Raw genomic sequence first — 23,954 nt, forward strand, 5'->3', positions numbered from 1 at the left:
TGAAATGAATTTATGTTTTTATTTAGGAACAATCAAAAGGTTTGAAGTACCATTTAGGCCCATTTCAAATTGTACAAGCAATGTCTCCCTGTTCCCCTCCCTTATCCAAATCCAGAGATAAAAAATTTAGGAAATGTGCAATTTGCATCATAGAAATAGCAGCATCCCCACAGGGGACCTTGTGAGGTCTGGAGACTCAGCCCTAAGAGGGCAGTCCCACCCCTCCACCTCAGCACCACCACAGTCCAAACCAAAGGCAAGTTTTATACTCAGTTAAAAACATTTACCCAGGTTCAAGACTATTACACCCAGGCCAAAATGATAGTCAAAGGGCATCGTTTCTCAGTCGGGTCTCTTGGCTGCGGCAGGAGGTGGAACCTCTTGCACAGATCAGTTTGGCTAAAGTTTCAATTTGCTTTAGACAAACAGAAACATAGCAGTTGCCTCTGACTAGCACCAAGGTGATCCCTTCGTCAGCCGTCTCCAGGAGACAAGAAGGGCACCCATAGCCAACTGTTCAAGAGCCCCCCCCCCCCACCTTGCTACTCAGCAGTGGGGCCCACGGGGAACAAAGGGTTTGCACCGAAGCCCAGAGTACAATGGGTGGTAGAGAACCAGCAATTAGGACTTGGCCAGGAAGGAGTCTGCAGCCTTTGGCACCTTCCCTGTCTTCCACAAAGCCCAGCTCAGTGAACTCAATAAACAATGGCCAGCAGGGGAGACAGGAAAGTAGGCGTGTTTTCCTTTTTTCTTTTTCTTAATAACAATTATGGCACAGCCTGACCCTCCTGACACAGTTGAACAAAGCAGCTACTCAAAGTGCAGCGGGAATGCCACTGCGTAGAAGGGCGCCCACTCCTCCCCTGGCACACACCCAGTTTCACAGCAGGCAGGCCTGATGGTCAAACTGGATCCCTGCGGAGGAGCAGACACTAGCGCTCCAGCCCTAGGCCACGATGCTATGTGGGGCTCTGGCCTGCATTTCAAGCAAACTGCAAGGATGCTGTATGCATAGGAACTAGCGGTGAGTGACATTGTCTCCCGTTCTCTCTTTAAACACAAATCTCAGAATTAACAGGTACCACATGGGTAGAATCGTGCCCTATGACCAGTGTTTCTGCTCTGGTTTTGACTCTTAGGAAAGACAGAGCACTTGCAGCTTTCGATATTCGCTGACTGACCAGCCTTTATCTTAGACCTTCCTCTCTCAACTCCAGTCACACTGAGTAATGCAGAATCATCCTTTCATCATGGAAAGGAACACAAGTTAAGTTAACCAAGAAAAGCTATTCATTAATATGCTCAAGTGTTCATGCCACACAAGCACATGCATCCCAGAGCCAGTCTCCTGAAGGAAGAGACACCCATGTAGGTAAGCGCTCAGGTTCCTCTCAGGTGCTCTGGTTTCCCACCTGCCTGGAGTGGCCACAAGGAAAGATGCCAGGCAGCCAGAAGAGAAGACGGCTGCAGTGCCTGCTAGAACCACCCCAGTCCTTGGCCTCTGCTCTGCCCACTCCTCCTGAGCAGCATCAGGTTCTGAGGGCTTAGAAAGCTTTGGGGCCAGCAACAACAGAGCAGCAACCATATTCTTTGTCAATTCTTACCATCCTGCAAACTGAAAGATGTGCTTTTGAAAAGTCAAGGAAGCAGGTGCTGGCACCTGTCCTTGTGCACAAGACAACCAGGGCCTGCCTAGTCCCATCCCTAGACTCTGAGGCCCCTCCCCTTCTTTGGACTTTTGGGGCAGTTAGAATGGTTGGTTCCTGCCAGATACTGGGCTTGAAAGAAATCCACTCTGGTGAAAGACTGGGTCCCCCATTCAACAGAGGGGAGGTCACAGAAGAGCTAGTCTTGACCATTGAGCTCAGGACTGAAAAACCGAAAAGCAGACTCTCGATTCTCTCTAGGGCCAGATGCTCTGTATGTGCTCCTTTGATATCATAGGCTGGGCCAATTCAGAGAGAACCTGGGTTTGCCCTTCCCTGTGCTGCTCTTCCCAGTGTGACCTGGCAGTGGGAACAGGTAGACTCCAGCAGAAACAAATTCTAACCAAGGTCTGCCAGTTCCATTGGAGCTGGACTGGGTAGCAAGGCAACAGTGCTTGGGCAGGCCACTGTGATGTTTCTGGAGATGCTGTGGCTACCATGACCTCATCAGCCCTGGGGTTGAATGGCTCGGCCAAATCCCTACCCCGGGGTATGGCTGGGGTGCCTCAGATTAAAGCCTCGCTGGCAGAGGGGACTATTAGGGAGCTGTGGCTCCTACCACCCCCTGCTTTCTCAAGGTTTTGAGCTTTTCTGAGGTCAGGTGCTCCCAGGGCCACACTGAGTCTGCGAGGGTCTGGGCAAGATGGCTGAGTTATAACTGAGCCCTGCTATCCACCCGACTGACGCCAGCTGCTGGCTTTGGCCTGAAAGAGCTGGCTATGCTGACCTGCATGTGTACTGAGGACTGTTCTCTGGCACACAATGGACCTTTGCAAACCAATCTGATATATGACAATCTAAACTGAACACAAAAGTGCATCTTCTGCCCAAGGTGAATCAAACCTATAAACTGCTCCAAGTAGACTGAGAGCAAGGAAAAAGAGAAAAAAAGAATTTTAGGAAAAGTCCAAACTCCAGGTTTGGTTTTAAGATTTTCTTCTTGGCTGGTACTCCTGTCTTTCAAAGTGTCTTTATACATTTGGGCTGTGATGTTTGAAATAATAAAGCTGCTCCAGTCAGGATTTTGGTCCAAGAAGAGGCTAGGAAGACAAGAGGCAATGGGGCACAAGACAAAGAAAGCACAGGCAAGGAGCTGAGGGAGAAAATGTGCACAGAAATATGAGCACTCTTCCAAAAGGACTGGACATCTGCCCTCCATGGAAGGTGGCCCAGTTTGCTAGGGGGTTGGATGTGAGATGACATAGGACCCATCAATGGAGCACTGATTGAGTAGGATAAATCCTACAAGAGCCACATCTCAACCCAGATAATGCACTGAAATTTCCTGGTGGGACAGCCTCTTGAGGCCAGTTGGGGATGAGACCATCAGTACACATGAAGCCCACAAGGCTCTGCCCAAATCCCCCCTTTTGCTTCCAGAGAGCAGGGCTGAGGCTCTTTGGTCCATCTGAACAGCCACCAGGCCCTTGGCCAAGAGAAAGGAGTTCTAAGTCTCACAGCTACTACCAAACCCTAAAGTGCTGGCCATCCATCCTAAGGGTCTTCTAGTTCAGGAACATGAGACCCTTGAAAATGAGAACCCCACCCCCAAAAAAGCTCTCCTCTATAATAAAAAAGTAAAACATTCAAAATATGCAAAGTATATGTATCATAAATCCAGGTTTCCTTTATCTGAATGATGATCTGGTTTTAGCTATTAAAACTGGAGCTACAACCCCATGTGAAATATATAATAGCATGTATAAGACATAGGCAATGAGAAACACTGAAATATGATTTTACTATCTCTGATGAGTCCAAGTGCATCAGAGAAGGGAAAGATGAGTCACTTTATAAAGCATGCTTTTTCTTCAGGAGAGACTACCCACCCCCCCACCTTTCTCAACTCTGAAGCCCACAGCCCACCTTTGACCAAAGTGACAACACAGAACACCTTCTACTGTGCAAAACTAAGTGACCCATCTTGCGACAGGGCCACGAGGTTGGCTGCTGCCAGAGCCATCCCCACTGCCATCTTGTTCCAGTTTCTGGGCTAGTAGGGGTGTTTCCGTGTCCCTGGGTGGCAGTGTTCACCATTTTACACCCAGGGCCCTGGGTACCTGCTACAATATCCTCTTAAGCACCTGCTTTCCTCATGATCACTCTTAATCTTGAAAGCATAATGCCAAACCACATTTACTCACTCCAAGAGCACAGGAGGAAGTGGGGTCTGTCTAGTCTGCTGTGCTCCTTACCTGGGCAGCCTTGGCATTCTTGGCATGGCTCTGGCTGTTTGGCAGGGCCAACATCTGTGAGAAAAACATGCCAGGGTGGGCAGCATTGTACTGTTTCCATATTAAAGACAAGTTGATGCCCGAGACTGGGTCACTCTCTCTGTCCTGCATGACCTTGTCAAACATGTAATTTATTTCTTCTGATTGCTTTTGGGCTTGTAAATTCAATTTGAATACAAATAAAACAACCAAGTAAATCCTCTCTAAAGATATAACCCTTGGGCCAGTGTGTGCAGGGCTCTGGAAGTGATGCCAGCAATGAGATCTGGAGGTGAGGTGCTGGGAGATTCCTCAGACACATAGCTATGGCTGGGTGCTGGGCCACCCCAGCTGCACCCAGTGCCCCAGCATGCCCTCCAACACAGGCTATTGCCCCCTAACATCTTTGTGCCACCAAGTTCCTCAAATGTGCACATCAGATGCATGTTCTATGAGTAAAATATCAAATGAGTATTTGTACTGTGTATGTGTATATATAAATTAATCTGCATGTACATAAACACTAAAGGAAAAAATTCCAGGTGTCTGTTCTCTGAAGGAAGGCAATCACTTGCCATATGGATTCTTGGTACTTACTCAAAGAAGTTTTGGGGCCAAACAGCTTTCATCCCCAAAATGGAAAGGATACAAAAATACACTGCAAAACTTGCCTAGGAGTCACAAGTCACCTTTTTGAGACAAATGTGATGTGTCCCTATTAGGATAGGGAAGGGGAGGGGTGCTTTAGAAGAACAGTGGTTCAAGGGCTTTTGGTCTCCAAAGAAAGCTCTGGAAGGCAGAAGGTTTCTACCACTATCCTCCTCCTCTGAGCCAAGCCAGCAAGGTGCCCTGCCTGGTCCGGGTTACTAAAGCACCACCATTATTTCTTGCCCAAAGTCCCTGCTCTCTTTCTCGGGTCTCCAGTGCCACCACCCAGCCCAGACCCCATGAGGGGTGTGACCAGGAGGCTCTGGCACATATGGCTTTGTGCAGCAGGTGGTCTAAGAGGGCTACAGTGATACAGTTTTGGCCACTCCTTTAGCTGCTGCTCCCTGAGCAGCCCATCTGGAGAAGGCAAGAATTGACAGTCTAGGAGAGCTTTGCCAGAGCGTTTAAAAGGCAACTTTCCAAGTGATTTTCTCAATTCAAAAAAGAACATGAGGATCAGGCTAAAGTACATAAAAATTACATTTCCAAGTTTGGGGATATAAATATAGAACCCCTAAAAGCACCTCTCCCTGGCCTTTTGGGTGGTGCTTGCAGGCCAGGAGCAGGGTGGGCATTCTGTCAGGAAATCCCCATGCACAGGCTGTTGTGCTGAAGACCACCCTGGCTTGGGTCACTACAGAAAATCTGGAATCCCCTCAGCCCACACTATCACTCTGGCATAAATAGCTCTTCCTTCCAGAGCCATGTGAGGCTTTGAAGGGTCAATAAAGTGCTCTGAAAAATGCCATGGACAAAGCTACAGGCCCTGGCTATACTTTCACTTGCCCCGCCTAACCCATTTCTCTTTTCAGTTTTTCTCTCTAAAGGCATCTAGATCAGAAAAAGAAAACTGGGCACATAGATCATTAGGCTTACTAAAAAATGTTTCTTTAGTTGATCTAATAACTGGAAAATTATGGTCCATGATTCAAATTCCCATGAAAAAGCAGAATTACTGTGACAACTTAAGAGAGTGATAAGCAAACACTAATCAAATAATCAGTCAATTTTTTAAACTGAGGGTAACAACAGATTTTGTACTGATTATCCCACAAGGCGAGGCAAGTATGGCATAAAACTTTGCTGGTCACTGTTTAATGCAGCAGGAGCTCTTCAAAAGTACTGCATTTCTTGAGGAATGCCAGGTGGGGCTCGCCAGGTTATGGATGTAGTTCCTAGTGGGCCAATGAGGCCTGTGCGGCTGCAGGAGGGCAAGGGAATCATGTGGTGACCTCCAGAGAACAGACACTGGGCATTTTCAGAGAAGATGCAAAAGGCAATATGCTACTTTGCTAACCAAAGTTTCTATGTAATGAAAGTGTGTAAAACCTGATGTTTTATTAAATGTATATAGGCAGATGTATATGTTAAAAAGTTGATTCTGTATCTATGGATATGAAATCTGAACTATTTTATGCACTGGAAGGCAAAGGAAAGGTCCTACATTGTGGAGGAAGAACTGGCGAGAACCCTGTTCTCCTCGCCTGCTTGGCAGTGGGCAGGCCAGAGGTGGCAGGCTCTGGGCTGGCTGCAAAGCCTCTGGGGTGCTCTCTTGGGTGCCTGATGACCAGGCATGGGAATGGCATCTGGCAGTAGAGAGTCGGGTTTGGCCCTTCCATGTGGCAGGCAGCATTCCGGACTGGCCAGTCCTTCACAGTCATCACTTCAGGTTCAGTCTGTTTCTGAGGAGAAAACAAAGGCCTGTCATCTCCATGTCAGCTGTTACTTGTTCAGCCCCCAGGGTGGCCTGGTCCTTGCCACATCAGAGTAGCATCACTGGCTTTGGGGACTACTTAGTTCCATGAACAGTGCCTTCCTGCCGGTACTCCTCCCACTCTTCAGCCTGAGGGACTGTGAAAAAGCAAGTGCAGATTAAGGACAGATGCTGGTGTGGCAAGGCCTCCAGACCATCCAAGGGACCCCACAAACCCCAGGTCTCACAGCTTGAGCAGGAGCTTTTCTTCTCAGGCCTGCTTAACCCTGGCTCACCTTGGCCTAGCTCCCCAGGTGGCAGGCCCCACTGAAATGCCATCCTGTCACCTCTTCCCCACTCTCTAGAACACCGTGGGTCTAGTTTCTGATACACAGTCTACTGATGTCTTTGATTCACTTATAACTTCTGACCCTGGAGTCAACGGTTGCAGGGCTATTCAGAAAGGTTCATTGTCTGTGATGCTTACGGATTTGACCCTAGCATCAAGGTTGGCTAAGGAAGCCATGAGAAACCAGAGTGTGACACACAGGCCCTTCCTGCACCCACTGTGATCTACTGTAGGTAGAAGGGGACTGTGCCACCACGACACGGCCACTGCTTGCCACTCCAGCTCTGTCCCACCATGGGCATCAACATGCTACTGTGTGCTGGCTTCAGTAGATGTGGGGGAAGCCTGTGCTCGTGACATAAACCCATTAATCCTGTCTCTAGTTTAGCTTTTATATCAAACTTGTTCAAAATCCTTTTCTCTCTCAAGCATCACACAATTGCTTACTTGTAACCACAAGAAGCCCAGAGCTGGGTGTAGCTGAGGGCACCCAGGCCAGCCTAGACACAGCCTCCCAGGTGAAAGAGAGACAACCTGCTCTGCTTCGAAATGCGCTAAACCAGTCACACAAATCCTATGCTTTAAAGACACTGTCTTCAAATGAATTTAAAATACTCAGAGAAAGAAAAGGAATTTTGTCCTTTTGAAAGGTCTTAGGTGGAAAGTTACTGTGGTAGAGGAGCTAGGATTTTCCAGGCATAAACACACAACATTTAGTTACTATGTGGAGACAACGTGACACTATCCAGGGAAAAATGTGGGATGACCCTGTGGTTTGCAAAGCACTCTTAACTGGATATCAAATGGCCAGCATGGGGTCCCCCACAGAGATTGCTCATGCCACAACCCCATGGATACTTTCTGGGTGTCTTCCTCAACCCATGAACCAAGGCCAACTCAGCCAGTGGGGCATCGCTCAGCTTCTGTTTGGCTGCTCACCCACCTTCTTGGACCATCCCTCCCTGGGTTCCAGGGTCTTCTCCTTCTCAACACTTGGCTCTCCTGGTCTCACCAATGTATAGCAGATGCCCCAGTCCTGTGACCCCCACCCTCATCCCATGACCACCTCCCAGATCTGTAACTCAGAGCCAATGACTTCCAAAGGCCTCAAGGGCAAAATGTGCAAAGGGAACTCAGGTCTCTTCTTTCCAGATGTGCTCCACCCCGAGTTCTTAGCCACAGTTAGAGGAACCACCATCCCCACTTCCTATCTAAGTCAGAACCCGGCATCATCTTCCACTCCTCTCTCTCTCAACCACCAAGTCCTTGGGTTTCACCTACTAAACATTTTCTGCTCCCTTCTTTCCAAAACAATCATAGTGACCTTCCCATTTAAAGACCTGCTGCCAGGGCAGACCAGGGAGCTGAGGTGGTGTAAGAGATTGAGCACCTCTCTCCCATTCCAGAAGGTCCCAGAATCCGTTCCTGGTGTTGCCTAAAGAGAAGACAAGCAGACACGGAAGAACACACACAGCGAATGGACACAGAGAGCAGACAGGGTAGGGGGATCCATAAATAAATCTTTAAAAAAACTGCTGTTAGGCATTTTACTTACATATCATTAAACTTCCCTGAAATCCATTCAATAGCTAGCACACTGCTGTTTTACAGATGAGGATACTGAGATTCAGAGAGTAAGGAGCCCATTCAAGGTCAGAGACCTGACCTTGGGTCAAGCCCACCAGCTAAGGCCCATGTCCTGGCTCTAAGCCACACATTTTTCCAATTCTACCATACCAGCTGTCATCTAGACACTGAGCACTGCTCACCTGGAGGAGATGAAAACTCCTTCACTGGACTCCCATCCTCTGGTCTTGCCTCTTTCAAACCCACTTCACTAAGCTGTCTAAGGGATCTTTCTACAAAGCAAATATAGATGATTTTATTATCCAGAGCCTCAGGAACTGGCAGTCTCAGAGCTGGAAAAAGCTCTGTTCAAATCGAAACTCATTTTCTGTTTATCCCTAGTCAGGAAAATAGGTGACTACACTTGAAATTTAGTGGGAAAAACATCTAGTATGTGCTCTGCCGTTTGTGTTTCTTTAAACATTGCATTCCTATGCATCTTCACTTGAATTGCTTTGCCAATGTTCCTGATCATTAAACAGTTGAATATTATATGCTACCAAAGAATTATAATTAATACAATTATAATTAAGAACAAACAAAAGAAACTGGTTTGCATGCTAAATGCTCTAGGCCCCAGCATTCCCTGCTCTTCTGCTGGTATAGCCAAAGCCCAAGTGGGCATTCCCCAGGTGGCCAGGCCTTGCTGGAGCTGATACCTAAGGAGCCCCTGCAACCTGCCCTGTGGACCCAAACCTGCTGCCTGGTGCCCCATGAGGTTCCCCATGAAGACTTCCCTGTCTCATACCCTCTGCTCCATTTCTGGGGGCCTGGAGGAAAAATAGGGACAAGTCCAGAAACACTGAGCCCTGGAAACCAGCTTCTTAAGGTCCATATATTGAAAATCAAGACTTCAGATGTCCCATCCATTTCCAAAGCCTCCAGTGAAAAGCTACACTGCACCGCTCCTGATTGCCCTGCAGTGGGGCCTCCCAGAAGGCGGCAAACAGCAGAGAATGGAACGCAAGGGAAAGGCTGGACACTTGGACCAAGAGCAAGGAAGAGTAACACCTGACAATGTGACTTGTCTCTGGCCTCAAAGTCATAGCTTCAATAAAATACTTCTAAATTTTACTTTTAAATATTAAAACACTGGGTCAAGAGAAACTGAGGAGCAAAATTTAAGGTTTTGATTCCACGTATGTCAGGAAGGTTATTTTCCATTATAATAAACATCAGAAAGAATAATAGAAATGCAAAATACAGGATTTTCATGATTTAAAAAAGCACTTCATGTTTTAAAAGATAATTAAAGGCTTTCTTTTCCTTCTGTTCTCCTATTTGAGCTACATTTCTTCAAAAGTTCTATCTCTCTGCCTGACTCAGATGATACTTTAGGCCTTTGCTTCCTCTGGTCTACCCTCAGAATCCTCTCTCCTGTTCTAAGACTTCTGTTGGTTCACCAGGTTCTTTTTCAGTACAGCTTTTATAAAACAAGGCAAAACAAAATCTCAGTCCTTTGTCATATTCCTACACTGGCTTCTGCTGCTGCTTGTCGCCTGAAGCAGGCAGGCAGGTCCTGTTGCCAGACAGCCTTAGAAGCAACAGATGCCCACTGTGCAATAAATGCAGAGCCTACCCCATGCCCTCCCCCTTACCCACACAGGACTGCCACAGTTCCCATGGGCTCCTTACCCAGCTGAAGTCCAGTCTGGGGACTCAAGGTGTCAAAGTGCTCCGAGCTGGCCTCAGGGGCACTGGGCTCCCACGACTCACTGTTCTCGGACACCTCTGAATAAGTGTCACCCACTCTTTTGTGAACTGCAGCAGGCTCACCAGCACCAAGGCCCTGGTCCTCACTGCCCGTGTCTGCCACAGCCTGGGTTTCCTCACCCATTTTCTCAGCAAACCACTGCTTGACCTGCTGGGAGTTCATTTGGGTCTTGTCGCAGAGGCTCTGCAGATCCTCCTCATACAGCATCTTGTGTGTCAGGTAATAGTCTTGCAACAGCTCCCGGTTGCCAGGGGCAATGACCAGCAGCCCTGGTGGGAAGTTACCCCGCTTATAGTCTTCATACCACTTGAGCTGGCCATTCTTCAGGGCATAACGGCTGTCCCCAAACCAGCGCACCACCTCGGGCCGCGGCAGGCCTGTCTGGGCCACAATAGAGTCATAGTCCTGGTTGCTTGGCCACTGCGTCTGGACAAAGAGCTGCCGCAGCAAGTGCCGCTGCTGAGCGGTCTTTTTGTAGCTCACTTTGCCTGGGGGCTGCTCTGCCAGCTTGCTTGACCCATCATCCTCGGGCTCACAGGCACCCAATCCTGGAAGTTCACTCTTGCCATTAGCCTCAGTGACCCGCAGATTCTTGAGATTGATTTTGATGGGACTGACTTTGCGCTCTGCCAAGGTGTAGCGGCTCAGCACTTCTGAGGCGTCATTTTCACTGGGGACTTTCAGGTCACCGGCCAAATCCTCTTCTCCACCCTCATCCTCAGCAGCCTCCTCTTCCTCCTGAGAGGTACCCTCATCAGCATTCTTGGTCTCATCAACATTCACTTTTTTCCGTCTCTCAGAAAACCAGCTATCAATTTCTCTTCGGGTCATTTTGGTTTCACTCCTCAGGCGGTCCAGTTCCTCATCGAGAGGGAGGGGGTTTTGTGCAAAACTGCTTTCCAAGGCTCTGAGCTGCTCAGGGGCCCTCTCCTTGTATTTGGTTGGTGTAAAGTCAGGGGTCTGGTGCCAGGACTGTCGCTTGGCAGAAGGGAGGGTCGCTAGTGTGGCTGCCGTTGGGATGCAGGTCACCTCAGGGGCTTTGGACGAGGGAAGAAAGGACACCTCTGGCGTGGTGTCAATGAGAATGGCACCATGGTCTCCGGGCAGCATGGCTCTGGAGCCCTTTAGATTCCGGCAGTGGTATCTTCGATCACTGAACCATTTCCGTACCTCTCTGGTACTGAGGCCAGTTACTTTGGTTAGATGCTCAACTTCGCTCTGTCCCGGGAACTGGTTCCGACAGAAGCTACCTTTCAGAGCTGACAGCTGTTCATGAGATTTCTTATTTTTGTAGATGCTAGCATCAAGGAAGGCTTGGGAAGTTATGCTGGGGCATGCGGTGAGGAGTGACTGGGCTGCGTTGACCACTTTCACAGCCGATGTCGTGTTTGAACACACAGTGTTAATGGGTGCAGCGGTTGGCTGCTTGGGGACAGATGTAACTGCTAGGGGGAGAGACGTGCTTGTTGCCTGCAACCCATTGGCCAGAAGTGGCTGAGTGACCAGAAGTCCCCCTGTTGTGCCCTCTGGCTGTCCCACAACATGACCTGGTAGAGCAGCCTGGATGAGATGTTGAACATTGCCAGCACTAGCGACCAGAGGAGTATTTAGAACGGTGATGGTGGGCTGAGGTACAGACTGAATAACTGTATTGAACATCTTCTTCCGGGCATCCTCGATCTCCTCAGGGGACCAGCTGATACCTTGCTTCAGCCTTTGGGCTGTGAACCAGATCTTGAGCTGTTCTTCTGGATACTTGGTCACTACAGTCAAATAGCAAAGTTCAGCTTTGGTTGGGTAGGGGAACTTGTGGAACGAGTTCTTCAGAAAGCTGTTGGAGTCCATGGCTGCATTGTATGTGGGAATGCTGCTCAGGGGGATCATCACTTTGGGGAGGGACTTGGCCGTGGGCAGTGGCTGGTGGGCGTGGGGCTGTGTGTGTACTGGGGGCTGCTGCTGGAGGGAGAGGAACTGTGCTAGACCCGCTGGCAAAACTGGGACTGTGCCTATCAGGGGCCCGTTGGCAGCATGCGGGGGGTTGGCAGAGTTGGGAGCTGGCTGACTGACTGGAACTGCCCCATTGACAAAGGTGTGGTCTCCCTCCTTCACCTCCGCTTCCCTAGCCGACAGGGTTGGTAAGGCCTCGCCAGTGGGCTGATTGGGGACGTTCTCCTTGAGCGTATGAATTTTTTTGGCTTCAGCTTTGCCTTTCATTATCTTCATGATTGGAGTTTTGGTAATGATGATTTCGGCCTGTCCATCGGTCCCTTCAGCACTGGGCTCACCCAAGAGGTCAGGAGTGCTGGTGCTCTCGGGAATGCTCTGCTCCACGACCACATGATTGTCTGGCTTGGCCACGTTCCACACAAAGCTGGCTTCCCCCGAGTGACACTTGGCATTGTGCAAGGAAAGCGCCTCAGGGGTTTTTGCCAGAAAACTGCATTCAGTGCATACGAAAGTTGGGTCTTTATCAAAGTCTGTGTGCTCTGAGTTCACATGTCCCATAAAGTGGGTCATGTCCTGGGATCTGAAATCACAGTATTTACAGGAATATAAATAGACATCCGAAGTGCTCCGATGCCCATTGGCCAGCGCAGGGCTGTCAGGACTGCTGGTGTGGTGGGCTGCCTCATTACTGGCAGGAGGCCCTTCTGGGGGCTGCTCTGGCGAGGGTCCTTTGGGCGAAGCCGCGGCAGGTGGGGCCTCGGCATTGGCCTCCTGCAGCACCACAGCCTTCACGGGGATCATGCATGGGGTGGTGGATTTCCTCTTGCTGGCCATAGTGATGGCCACTACGGGGGCTCAGCAGGGGAGGGAGCGTCCCAGCAAGAGCCTCACAATTCAAGTTCCAGCCACTCCATGGGGAGCCAAAGAAGTGGTTCTAAGGGCGGCTTTTTCAGTTGTTTGCAGAAAACAGGTTTTTCCTATTAAACCTGAGGAGGAAGGGAAAAAAAAAACGATTACAGTCTCTTGAGCTATCTGTGTATTTCTCAGATACTCGGACACACTCCTCTGCTTGCCTCCTACCATTCAGGTCTTTTAAAACAAACTCATCAGCAGCTTGGATGTGAGGTTTGGGTTAGGAGCCCGCCCGCCAAACTCTTAACAAAAGAGTGACCTGAAGAATGACCTGGGGAAGTTCCAATACCATTTGATAGACTTAGGTGATGTTCTTCTGTTTTGTTTTTAATCTTGTATCCTTGCATTAAGTAACTCAGATAAAATAAAAACAGCCTTCTTGGAGCCTTTTAGTTAATTCTGACATGTCCCCATGGGAAAACACAATCCTAGTATTATTCTTATTTAAATGTTTGGGCCAGCAAGGGTTTTTCTTTTTATAGCCCTCCCACATATAAGGACAAGACACTGCCTATGTGGCCCCCAAGTCAGGCCCCGAGTTCAAGTTAGTTGCAGCATGTGGATGGGGGCGGTGGAGGCTCTGGTGGCTGCTGCAGGAGTTGGGCCACTCTCTGTGGCCTCTTTCTGCTGTCCTACCATACCCACTCCAGGCAACAGAAGAGGAATCACTTCATAGTTACTGGCTGTACCCTGGGCCAGAGAGTCAGGGGACCCACAGACCCAGTTCATGGCCCAGCAAGTTGTACATTCTCTCTCTGGGTGCAGCAACTCAAACTCTGGCTTCACATACCTCCCAAGACCTTGTGTTATGCTAATTTTTTCATTTTTACTTTCTTTCACTGCTTTAATTTTTCCCTTTAAAAAACAAAACAAAACAGAGAACTATTCTTAAATCTTTGATTTTGTGGAAGATGACAGAGTAGGAAGCCCCAGGAATCAGTTCTTCCATCACAATAACTATTAAACAAATAGAAACTGTCTGAGTCAACTATTTCAAAACTCCGGAGTCTAGTAGAACACTGTACAGTATCCAGGGAAGAACAGGAGGAAGAGGCTGGTCAATTACAGTAAATACCAGCAAATTGCTTTCTCCATATGGCAGTTACCATTACCCAGGCCCCACTCTCATAGCAGGCGCAGTGGAGTCCAGCCCCTATTATAGCTTGCTGGTGTCAGAAAGGGATATAAAAATTCAATACCCCCAGATCCAGGGGTGGGGGATGAGGGATACAGTCCAGTTGCAGATCATTGCTTTTGATTAGCTACTTTGTAATGCTGGGGACTTGCTTTGAGGGCAGGCATTGTTCCAACCCACCCTGGACAAAGGTGGTAAAGGAGACTTACAGAAGGCACTCTTCCTCAGAGCTGCAGGGGGCCGCTGAAGGGTTGCATGTGCTGGGCAGGTACAGAGGCCAGAAAACACTGTTTTGGGAACTGTGGGAGTAGTTCCTGGTGTCCTTCCTGGCCCCTCTCAGGGCAGTTTGGAGCCAGATGGCACTAACTTTGTGGGACCCTAGCCTTGTTTTGGTGGGGAAAAACTGACTAGAAAACCCCTCTCCAGTGTGCCATATAAGAAACAATTAAGGCAGGTGACCTGGGATAAAGGCTTACCTGCTCTAAGTCCTGCAGTGGAACACCTGAGAGAAGGAGATGTGTTTTCTGGTGAGTAGAGTGGGCAGTCAAACTCCTAAGGCCCCTAGCAAACACAAATCCAGAATAAGACACAGGCTCAGAAAAGACAGAGAGGACCCTGTCCTTTGAATTTGCCTTAGGCTGATCTTTCTGATAAGACAGCTGAACTCTCATGGAGAATACCACCCAACACAAAGTCAAGGGTTTTTTTGTTTTGTTTTGTTTTGTTTGCTTAGGTTTGCTTGGTTTTGTTAGCTCCTGACTCTCAAGAAAATTTCTGTCATATTGCCAGCTGGAAATAAACTCAAGAAACAGACATCTTAGAATAAATCCCAGAGTTAACTTTTAAAAATATTACAATGTACAGTGTGCAACAAAGATTATAAGACAAACAATGAAATAAGGAAATGATGGCCCATCTAAAGGAAGAGCACAAGAATCCAGAGACATCAATGAAGAAGACCAGATTGTGGCATACCAGACAAAGACTTTAACAAAATGATCTTCAACATGTGCAAGGAGATGAAGGAAATTAAAAAGAACTAAAGGATATCAGGAAAACAATGAATGAACAGTATGAGAATTTCAATAAAGACATAGAAATTTTAAAAAGGAATGAAACAGAACTACTAGAATTGAACACCACAATAACTGAAATGAAAAATGCCCAGGAGGGTTTCAAGAGCAGACTGGGGGGAAGCAGATGTGGCTCAAGCACTTGGGTGTCTGCATACCACACAGAAGGTCCTGGGTTCAGTTCCTGGTGGCTCCTACAGAAGACGAGCAAGACAGCAAGCTGACCCAATGAGCTGGCACAATGGGCTGGTGCAGTGAGCTGATGCAACAAGACGATACAACAAGGAGACACAAAGAGGAAACACAATGAGAGGCACAACAAAGCAGAGAGTAGAGGCAGCTCAAGGGATTGAGCACCTCTCTCTCACAGGGAAGGTCCTGGGGTGCTTCCTGGTGCCTTCTTAATGAGAAGATGAGCAGACATAGATAATGCATAACATATGGACACAGACAGGAGATAACAAGCTAAAAAAATGAGGAGGGGGGAGTAAATAAATAAAATAAATTTTTAAAAAAGAAAGAGAACTGATTGGAGCTGGCAGAAGAAAGATTCAGTGAACTTAAAGATAAGACATTTGAAATGAGTGAGGATAAGGAGCAGAAAGAAAAAAGAAGTATTATTTTTTAAGGATTTATTTATTTATTTTTATTTCTCTCTCCCTCCCCCCCAGTTGTCTGCTCTCTGTGTCCATTTGCTGTGTGTTCTTCTGTATATGCTTGCATTCTTGTAGGTGGCACCAGTAATCTGTGTCTCTTTTTGTTGCATCACCTTGCTGCATCAGCTCTGTGTGTGTGTGGTGCCACTCCAGGGCAGGCTGCACTTTTGTCATGCAGGGAAGCTCTCCTTATGCAGCGCACTCTTTGCACGTGGAGCTCCCCTGTGCCGGGGACACCCCTGTGTGGCATGGCATTCCCTGCATGCATCAGCACTGTGCATGGGCCAGCTCATCACATGGGTCAGGAGGCCCTGGGTTTGAACCCTGGGTCTCCCATGTGGTAGGTGGATGTTCTATCAGTTGAGCCAAATCTGCTTCCTGAAAAAAGAAATATTAAAAGCAAAAATAGCCTACGATACTTCTGGGACATGATCAAGTGTACCAATACACACATTATGGGAGTGCCAGAAGGAGAAGAAAGAAAGGGGCAGAAGGAATATTCAAAGAAATAATGACAGAGAACTTCCCAAACATAGCAAAAGAGGTGAATAAGCATATCCAAAGAAGTTCAGAGAATACCAAAGAGTATAAACATGAAGAAAAATATACCCCATCATATACTGATCATGTGATTGAATGCAAAGGACAAAGAGAGTTCTGAAAGCTGCTTATCAGAAACCACAGAGGTAAGAAGGCAGTGGGCTTAAATTCTTAAAGTGCTGAAAGAGAACAATTGCCAACCAAATTTTTTATTTTATTTTATTTTATTTTTCAAGGGGTAAGGTACTAGGGATTGAACCTAGTGAGTGTGAGGATGGCACTCAACAACTCCCCATGGTAACCACAGGGAAAATCTATAAAAAATATATCCTGATAAAAATGAGAAGGGACTCAACATGCTACAATACAAAATATCAAATAAATACAAAAGTATGCATTAAAAGAATACATAAGGGACAAAAAAGTAAAAGACTTACAAAGACAACACAGCAAATGGCAGATGAGTCCTGCATTATCAGTAGTAACTTTAAATGTAAAGAGATTAAACTCTTCAGTCAAAAGGCAGAGACTGGCAGAATGGATAAAAAAGCATGACCCAATTATATGCTGTCTACAAGCAACTCAAATTTGAAGACATAAACAGGTTGAAAGTGAAAGGATGGGAAAAAATATATACCATGCAAGTAATAACCAAAAGAGAGCTGGGGTAGGTATACTAATATCTGATAAAATAGACTTTAAGTCAAAAACACCGCCAAAGGACAAAGATGGTTATCATATATTGGTAAAGTGGTCAATTCAACAAGAAGATGTAACAATTATAAATACATATTCACCTAACTGCAGAACCCTAAAATATACGAACCAAATATAGACAGTTTTGAAGGAAGAAATTGACAGTTGGAGACGTCAATACTCCACTTTCAATAGTAGATAGAATATCTAGACAGAAAGTCAATAAGGAAATACAAGACTTGAACAATACTCTAAACCTACTACACCTAACCAACACATATAGGACACTTCATGCAACAAGAATACACATTCTTCTGGAATGTACATGGATCATTCTCCAGGATAGACTATATGTTAGGTTACAAAAAAAAATCTTCATAAATTAAAAAATATATTGAAATCATGCAATGTATTTTCTCTGACTACAAAAGAATGAAGCTAGAAATCAACAACAAAGGGAGAAATGGAAAATTCACAAATATGTGGAAATTAAACAACATACTTTCAAACAACCAATGGGTTAAAGAGGAAACCACAAGAGAAATTAGGAAATATCTTGGGGTAAATGAATATGAAAATACAAGATATCAAAACATGGGATGCAGCAAAGAAAGTACTATGGTATAAATTTATATCTCTAAATGCTTACATTAAAAAAGAAGAAAGATCTCAAATGAGAAATCTACCCTCAACTGGAGGAAGAAAAGGAAGAGCAAACTAAACCCAAAGTAAGCAGAGGGAAGGAAATAGCAAAGACATAAATGAAACAGAGAATACAAAAAATAAGAGAGAATCAACAAATCCAAAAGTTTGTTTGGATTAGTTTGGATTCAAAAGTTTGTTTGAAGATATCAACAAAACTGACAAAGCTTTAGCTAGACTGACAAAGAAAAGAAAAAAAAAGAGGACAATGAATAAAATCAGAAATGAAAAGAGGAACATAACTACTGACTATACTGATATTAAAAGGACTACAAGAGGATCCTATGAACAACATACACCAACAAATTAGATAACTTAGATGTAAGGAAAAATTCCTAGAAACATACAAATTATGTACACTGAATCAAGAAAAAAGAGAAGATCTCAACAAACCAATTACTAGTAAAGAGATTAAATCAGTAATCAAAAACCTCCCAACAAAGAAAAGCCCAGGACCAGATGACTTCACTGGGGAGTTTTACCAAACATTCTAAGAAAAATTAATACCAGTCCTGCTCAAATCGTAGAGGAGCAAACACTCTCTAATTCTTCTTTGAGGCCTATTTCACCTTAAAACAAAAGCCAGATAAAGATATCACAAGAAAAAAATTACAGATAATATCTCTTATGAATATAGATGCAAAAATCCTCAATAAAACATCAGCCAACCAAATTCAACAGCACACTGAGAGAATTATACACCATAGTCAAGTGGGATTTAGGTGGGGCATGCAAGGATAGTTCAATATAAGAAAATAAATTAATGCAAGAGACCACATTAACAGAATGAAGGGTAACAGATATTTGCACATTGATATTCACAGCAGTGGCATTCACAAATGCTAAAAGATAGATTTAATTCAAGGGTACATCAACAGATGAAAGGAAATACAAAATTTGGTATATACATACAATGGAGTATTATTCAGCCATAAAAAGAATGAAGTTCTGATATGTGACAATATAGATGAACTTTGAAGACATCACGTTGCATGAAATAAGCCAGACACTAAAGGACAAATATTATGGTCTCACTGATATGAAATAATAAGATTAAGCAAATTCTTAGAGTCAGAAAAATAAAACACTGGTTTCTAGGGGGAGAGGTGGCAATAGGGAGTTGAGAGTTAATGATTAACTGGTACAGAATTTCTGTTTGGGATAGTGTAAACATTTTGGTAATGGGTGGTGGTAACAGTAGCACAACACTGTGAATCTAATTAAAAACAATGAATTATATATTTGAATGTGGTTAAAAGGGGTAAAAAGATTATATGTGTGTGTGTGTGTATCTATGTTACTAGAACGAAAATTTTTAAAAGACTGTATGACACAGTGACCCCTAATGTAAACCATGGACTATAGTTAATAGAACAATTATAAAAATGGTCTTTCAATTGTAACAAATGTACCACACTAATACAAGGTATTTATAATAGAATGGTATATGGGAACTCTGTAATTTATGCATGATTTTTCTCTAAACCTACAACTTCTGTAATTGAAAGAATAAATTTTCCTAGGAGGAAACATGGAAAATGAAATTGATCATCTGAAATGTCAGACCATTTATGTCTAAGTGTTAATACAGCTTATGGATGCTTAAAACAATATTAATAAGTAATTAAAATTTTTTGTATTTGCATTTTAAATAGTAAAAAGGAAATGGACTTAACTGGCTCTATGTTGAGAAATATTTTCATAGTAAAAAGAATGTAAACAATGCCAGTGAAATGTAGGATTTAAAATAATTGAGAGGGGGAGGAGTTATTCAGAGATTAAAAAAAGAACAACCAAAAATTGATGGTTGTTGAAGCTGGGTTGTTGATACATGGGTGTTACTTGTACCATTCTCTGTTTCTGTTGGCATATGAAAATTGCTATGATAGTTAAAATTACAACAACCTTATAAGTAAACAATGATTTCTGATCTAATAAAATTGACTATATTGGATAGAGTTGGACAGCAGAAATGTGTCTAGTGAAATTTATTAAAAAATAAATTAAATAGGGGAGACAGTATGGTTCAAGTATTTGGGTGCCCCCCTCCCACATACGAGGTCCCAGGTTCAATTCCTAGTGCCTCCTAAAGAAAAAGCAGTCAGTCAATGAGCAGACAGTGAGCAAAGAGCAATGAGTAGTCAATGAGTACAAACAATGAACAAAAACAGCAAGCAACAGCAATAAGTGAACAGACGAGGGCGCCTTCTCAGGGTGGGGGCGGAATTAAATAATCATTTGCCTCAAAAAATACATATACATGTTATTTAGAAATATGAACATAAAGTCTGGAAAAAACTAGAGGAAAGTGGGTAAGAGAACTGTTGTTTTTTATTGATTTTTAAAATACTTTTTAATTTTTAAGCTAAGGTTTAGTACTTTGATTTTTCAGGTGGTACATAGTCTTTTTTTTTTTTTTAAGATTTATTTTTTGTTTATTTCTCTCCTTCCCCCCTACCCCCGCAGTTGTCTGCTCTCTGTGTCCATTTGCTGTGTGTTCTTCTGTGTCTGCATGTATTCTTGTCAGTGGCACCAGGAATCTGTGTATCTTTTTGTTGTGTCATCTTGCTGTGTCAGCTCTCCATGTGTGTGGTGCCACTCCTGGGCAGGCTGCACTTTTTTCATGCTGGGCGGCTATCCTTACTGGTGCACTCCTTGCACGTGGGGCTCCCCTACTCAGGGGACATCCCTGCGTGGCACGGCACTCCTTGCGCACATTTGCACTGCATGTGGGCCAGCTCACCTCATGGGTCAGAAGCCCCTGGGTTTGAACCCTGGACCTCCCATGTGGTAGGTGGACACTCTATCCATTGAGCCACCTCCACTTCCTCTGCACAGTCTTGAAGTAATACTTTACAGTGATTGACTTTGTTATCATCCGGAACCGAACCCAGAACCTCCCACGGAAGAAGGTAATCAACTGGTTGAGCCACATCCACTCCCCTGTGTATACTACTGAAGTTAAAGTATAAAAGCAAGTTGGATTGTTATAATAGAGTGAGGCTGTTAAATTTAAGCTCCAAAGAAAAGATCAGAGAATATACAAGAGCATAGAGATAGAAATTACAGGGTGTCAGAGGCAGAAGGCAGGGAGAATAGGAGTTAATGCATAATGGGCGTAGGGTTTCTGTTTGGGGAGATGAGCAAGTTTTGGTAATGGGAAGTGGTAAGGGTACTGCAATATTGTGAATGTGATTCATCCCACTGAATGGTATGCTTGAGAAAGATTGAGATGGAAAAGTTTATATTCCTGCAATTAATTAAAAAATAAAGAGTCCCTGAAGAGTCAATAACAATAAATGCAATATATCCTCCTGAATGGGATCGAACAATAGAGACAAGGCTCAAAGGGACATTATTGGGACATGAAAAAGATGGAAGTTTTATAGCAATTTAAATTGCTTGAACTTGATAGCTGCATTTAAGATGGTTACATAAGTGAATATCCTTATCCTCAGGAAATGTACATCAGTGTTCAAGGAACATGATTTATAAAATCTACACTCAAGTGTTTATAAAATGCTTTGATAAATACCAGAGAGACAGAAAGAAAGATAGATGATAGACTGATATGGCAAATGTGGCAGAAAGTTAAAATTGGTGGAATTGGATATCTTGGTAGGGGTGAGGGTGTGGTATAGAAATAAGTTGGAATTCTTGGTATGGGGCTTGTTTTATTTTGTAACTGTCCTGTAGGTTTGAACATATTTCAAAATGAAAAGTTAAAAACAAACAAACTTTAATAAGGACAAAAAAGAAGAGCAAAATAAATGGAGAGTCATAGCATCATCCTGGAGATAAAGATTAAATATTATATAGATGTCCGTTATCTCCAGATTAATCTCTAAATTCAGTACAATCATAATGAAAATAAAAATGTCATCATAAGGTAGAGCAAAAATTGTAAAATGCTAATGGTAAAATCTAGATGGTAAGTACTTGAATGTTCACTATAAAATTCTTATTTTATGTTTGAAAATTTTCATTAAAAAAATATTAGGGGAAATGCCATCAGGATTTTTTACAGAATTTGACGAGCTGAATCCTAAATTCTCCAGAAGGGAAAAAGGACAAATAGCTTTAAAATTTTTGCAACAGAACAGTAAAGAGGAGATTAAACAGTAAAGAGGAGTCATTAAAACATATTTTAAAGTTTGAATAATTAAAATAGTGTATTATGGGCATGAGAACTGATAAATGGATGAATGGATTATCTAGATAGATTTTGTATCCATGGGACTTTTAGAAAATGAAAGCTGTATTATTTTAAAATCAGTTGGAAAAGAGAGACAAATGAATAAGTATTAGGACAACTGAGCCCAATCCCTAACTCACAACATAAAGAAAAATCATTTCCAAACAGATTTAACAGAAAAATGTAACCAGCAAAATTACAAATACATTGGAAAAAATACAGGAGCGTTTATTTTTTTCCAGTAGAACAATAATTCTGCTGAATTGATTTCATTTGGGAATATACTATTTTCTTTGTGCAAGAGCAAATTACAATGAGCATTTTGGATGAGAGGTAAAAGTAATGGTTATTAGTGTATTGTAATTTTTACAAATCATAGAGTATCTTAGATCATTAAACATTTATTTTTAAAACTCCCAAATCATTTTTAAGTTCCCAGTTTTTGTGGAAAGAAATTCTTTGGAATTTTCCTGAAAAATAACCAAATTTCTGAATCTTGGAAAGTTTCCAAAAAGTTATATATTTGGGAGCATTTATTTTTAATTTGTGGTGAGGAAGTTCTTCCTATGCAAGATTTAAAACCTGGAAACCTCAAAAGAAAAGGCTGATGGATTCAACTGCATAAATGTTTCAAATTTTTGAATATTAAAGGAAATCATTTATACGGTTAAACACAAGTGACACTCTGGGAGAAAATATGGCATATAAACAGTTTATATTTATACTGTATAAGAGCTCATATAAATAAAAAGACAAAAATATCAGAAAAAGAGGCAAATAAAATGAGCAAAATACATAAGCTATTTTTTTTAAACTATCAACTGGAAAAGTTGTTCTTCTAATAATTGGGAAATTAAAAATTAGATATTCCGGAAATAGGAAAACTGTAAAACACTGTGCCATGCTCCCATGTAAATAAAGAGAGGGAAAACGTTTCTCAAGTCACCGCTGCGCAACGTTGGGCTGCGCAGGGGCGGGAGTCTGCTCTCTCACAAGTGGTTGCAGTAAGCCCCTGTTCCCATCATATTTTTGTTTCGTTTTGTTTTGTTTTCCCAAATATGACAAAGGTTCAGGTGAACAATATAGTAGTGCTGGGTAACCCTGCTCCTTTCTACAACTGCTTCCAGTTCAAAATCACCTTTGAGTGCACTGAGGACCTGTCTGAAGACATGGAATGGAAAATTATCTATGTAGGCTTTGCAGAAAGTGAAGAATACGGCTAAGTTTTGGACTGTTTTAGTGGGTCTCATTCCTGCAGAAAGGCATATGTTTGTATTTCAGGCTGATGCACCTAATTCAGAATTCATTCCAGATGCAGGTGCAGTAGGTCAAGAATTTTTTAGAGTTGGCTATTTTGCAAATAATAGATATACTGAGAGAGAATTTAGGGAAAATCCTCCAGTAAAACCAGACTTTCCCAAGCTTCAAAGGAATATTTTAGCATCCAATCGCAGGGTTTCAAGATTCCACATTAATTTGGAAGATAACACAGAAAACCTGGAAGATGCAAAGAACAGTAATCCAAATCTACAGCCAATTCTTTCAATATATGCATTGCCTTCAGCAAAGGGATGGCCCACATCAGAAAACTCACTAAATATCATGTTAGAATCCCACATGGACTACATGTGACCACCTGCCATCCCTTTAGTACAAATCAAGGTATAAAACACACAAAACTACTTCCCTGAAATTCAGTAGTACATAGACAAGACACAATGTGAAGAGTTTGTTTAAAAAACATCCTGTAGAAAGTTTATAAGAAAATCAGTATTTGAGCAAATTGTGGGATATAAATTCAGCTATTTTTAAGTATTTTTTTCTCTAATGTACTATTTTATTTATTCTGAAACCTATCTGATTAAAGCACATATATTATTTTCTTTTCTATAATGTAATTAAAACACATAAAGAAAAACATGAATCATTAGACCAGGTTATACGACTGTCTTAGCTTCTTGGACAATAATCTTGTAGACCACTATTTCACTGGCCTGGAAAGAACAAAGTTCACTTTAACTAAAATATTTCTTCCTTTGAAAACATATAGTGTGGGCGGCGGACTTGGCCCAGTGTCCTTCTACCACAT

General features: G+C 43.6%; 1 protein-coding gene and 1 pseudogene across 11 annotated transcripts in view; one reads left to right on the top strand and one right to left on the bottom strand.

Moving 5' to 3' along the window:
* ZHX3 (zinc fingers and homeoboxes 3) overlaps positions 1 to 23,954 on the bottom strand; it is a 137,798-nt gene continuing 113,844 nt past the window's right edge. For 5 of the 11 annotated variants that reach the window (XM_058287095.2, XM_071211707.1, XM_012525813.4 and 2 more), the window contains exons 3-5: positions 14,480 to 14,564; positions 9,931 to 12,942; positions 1 to 6,309 (exon numbers count right to left, since the gene is read on the bottom strand). In XM_058287095.2, the coding sequence (XP_058143078.1) occupies positions 6,299 to 6,309; positions 9,931 to 12,790 (2,871 nt within the window). In that variant the 5' untranslated portion in view covers positions 12,791 to 12,942; positions 14,480 to 14,564 and the 3' untranslated portion in view covers positions 1 to 6,298. The remainder of the gene's footprint in view (positions 6,310 to 9,930; positions 12,943 to 14,479; positions 14,565 to 23,954) is intronic. The other 6 variants (XM_071211710.1, XM_071211709.1, XM_012525820.4 and 3 more) reach the window with 2 other exon arrangements.
* LOC101418040 (histone chaperone ASF1A pseudogene) lies at positions 22,924 to 23,497 on the top strand (annotated as a pseudogene).

Source organism: Dasypus novemcinctus, chromosome 24 (assembly GCF_030445035.2).
Source record: "Dasypus novemcinctus isolate mDasNov1 chromosome 24, mDasNov1.1.hap2, whole genome shotgun sequence".
NCBI classification, from domain to species: domain Eukaryota; kingdom Metazoa; phylum Chordata; class Mammalia; order Cingulata; family Dasypodidae; genus Dasypus; species Dasypus novemcinctus.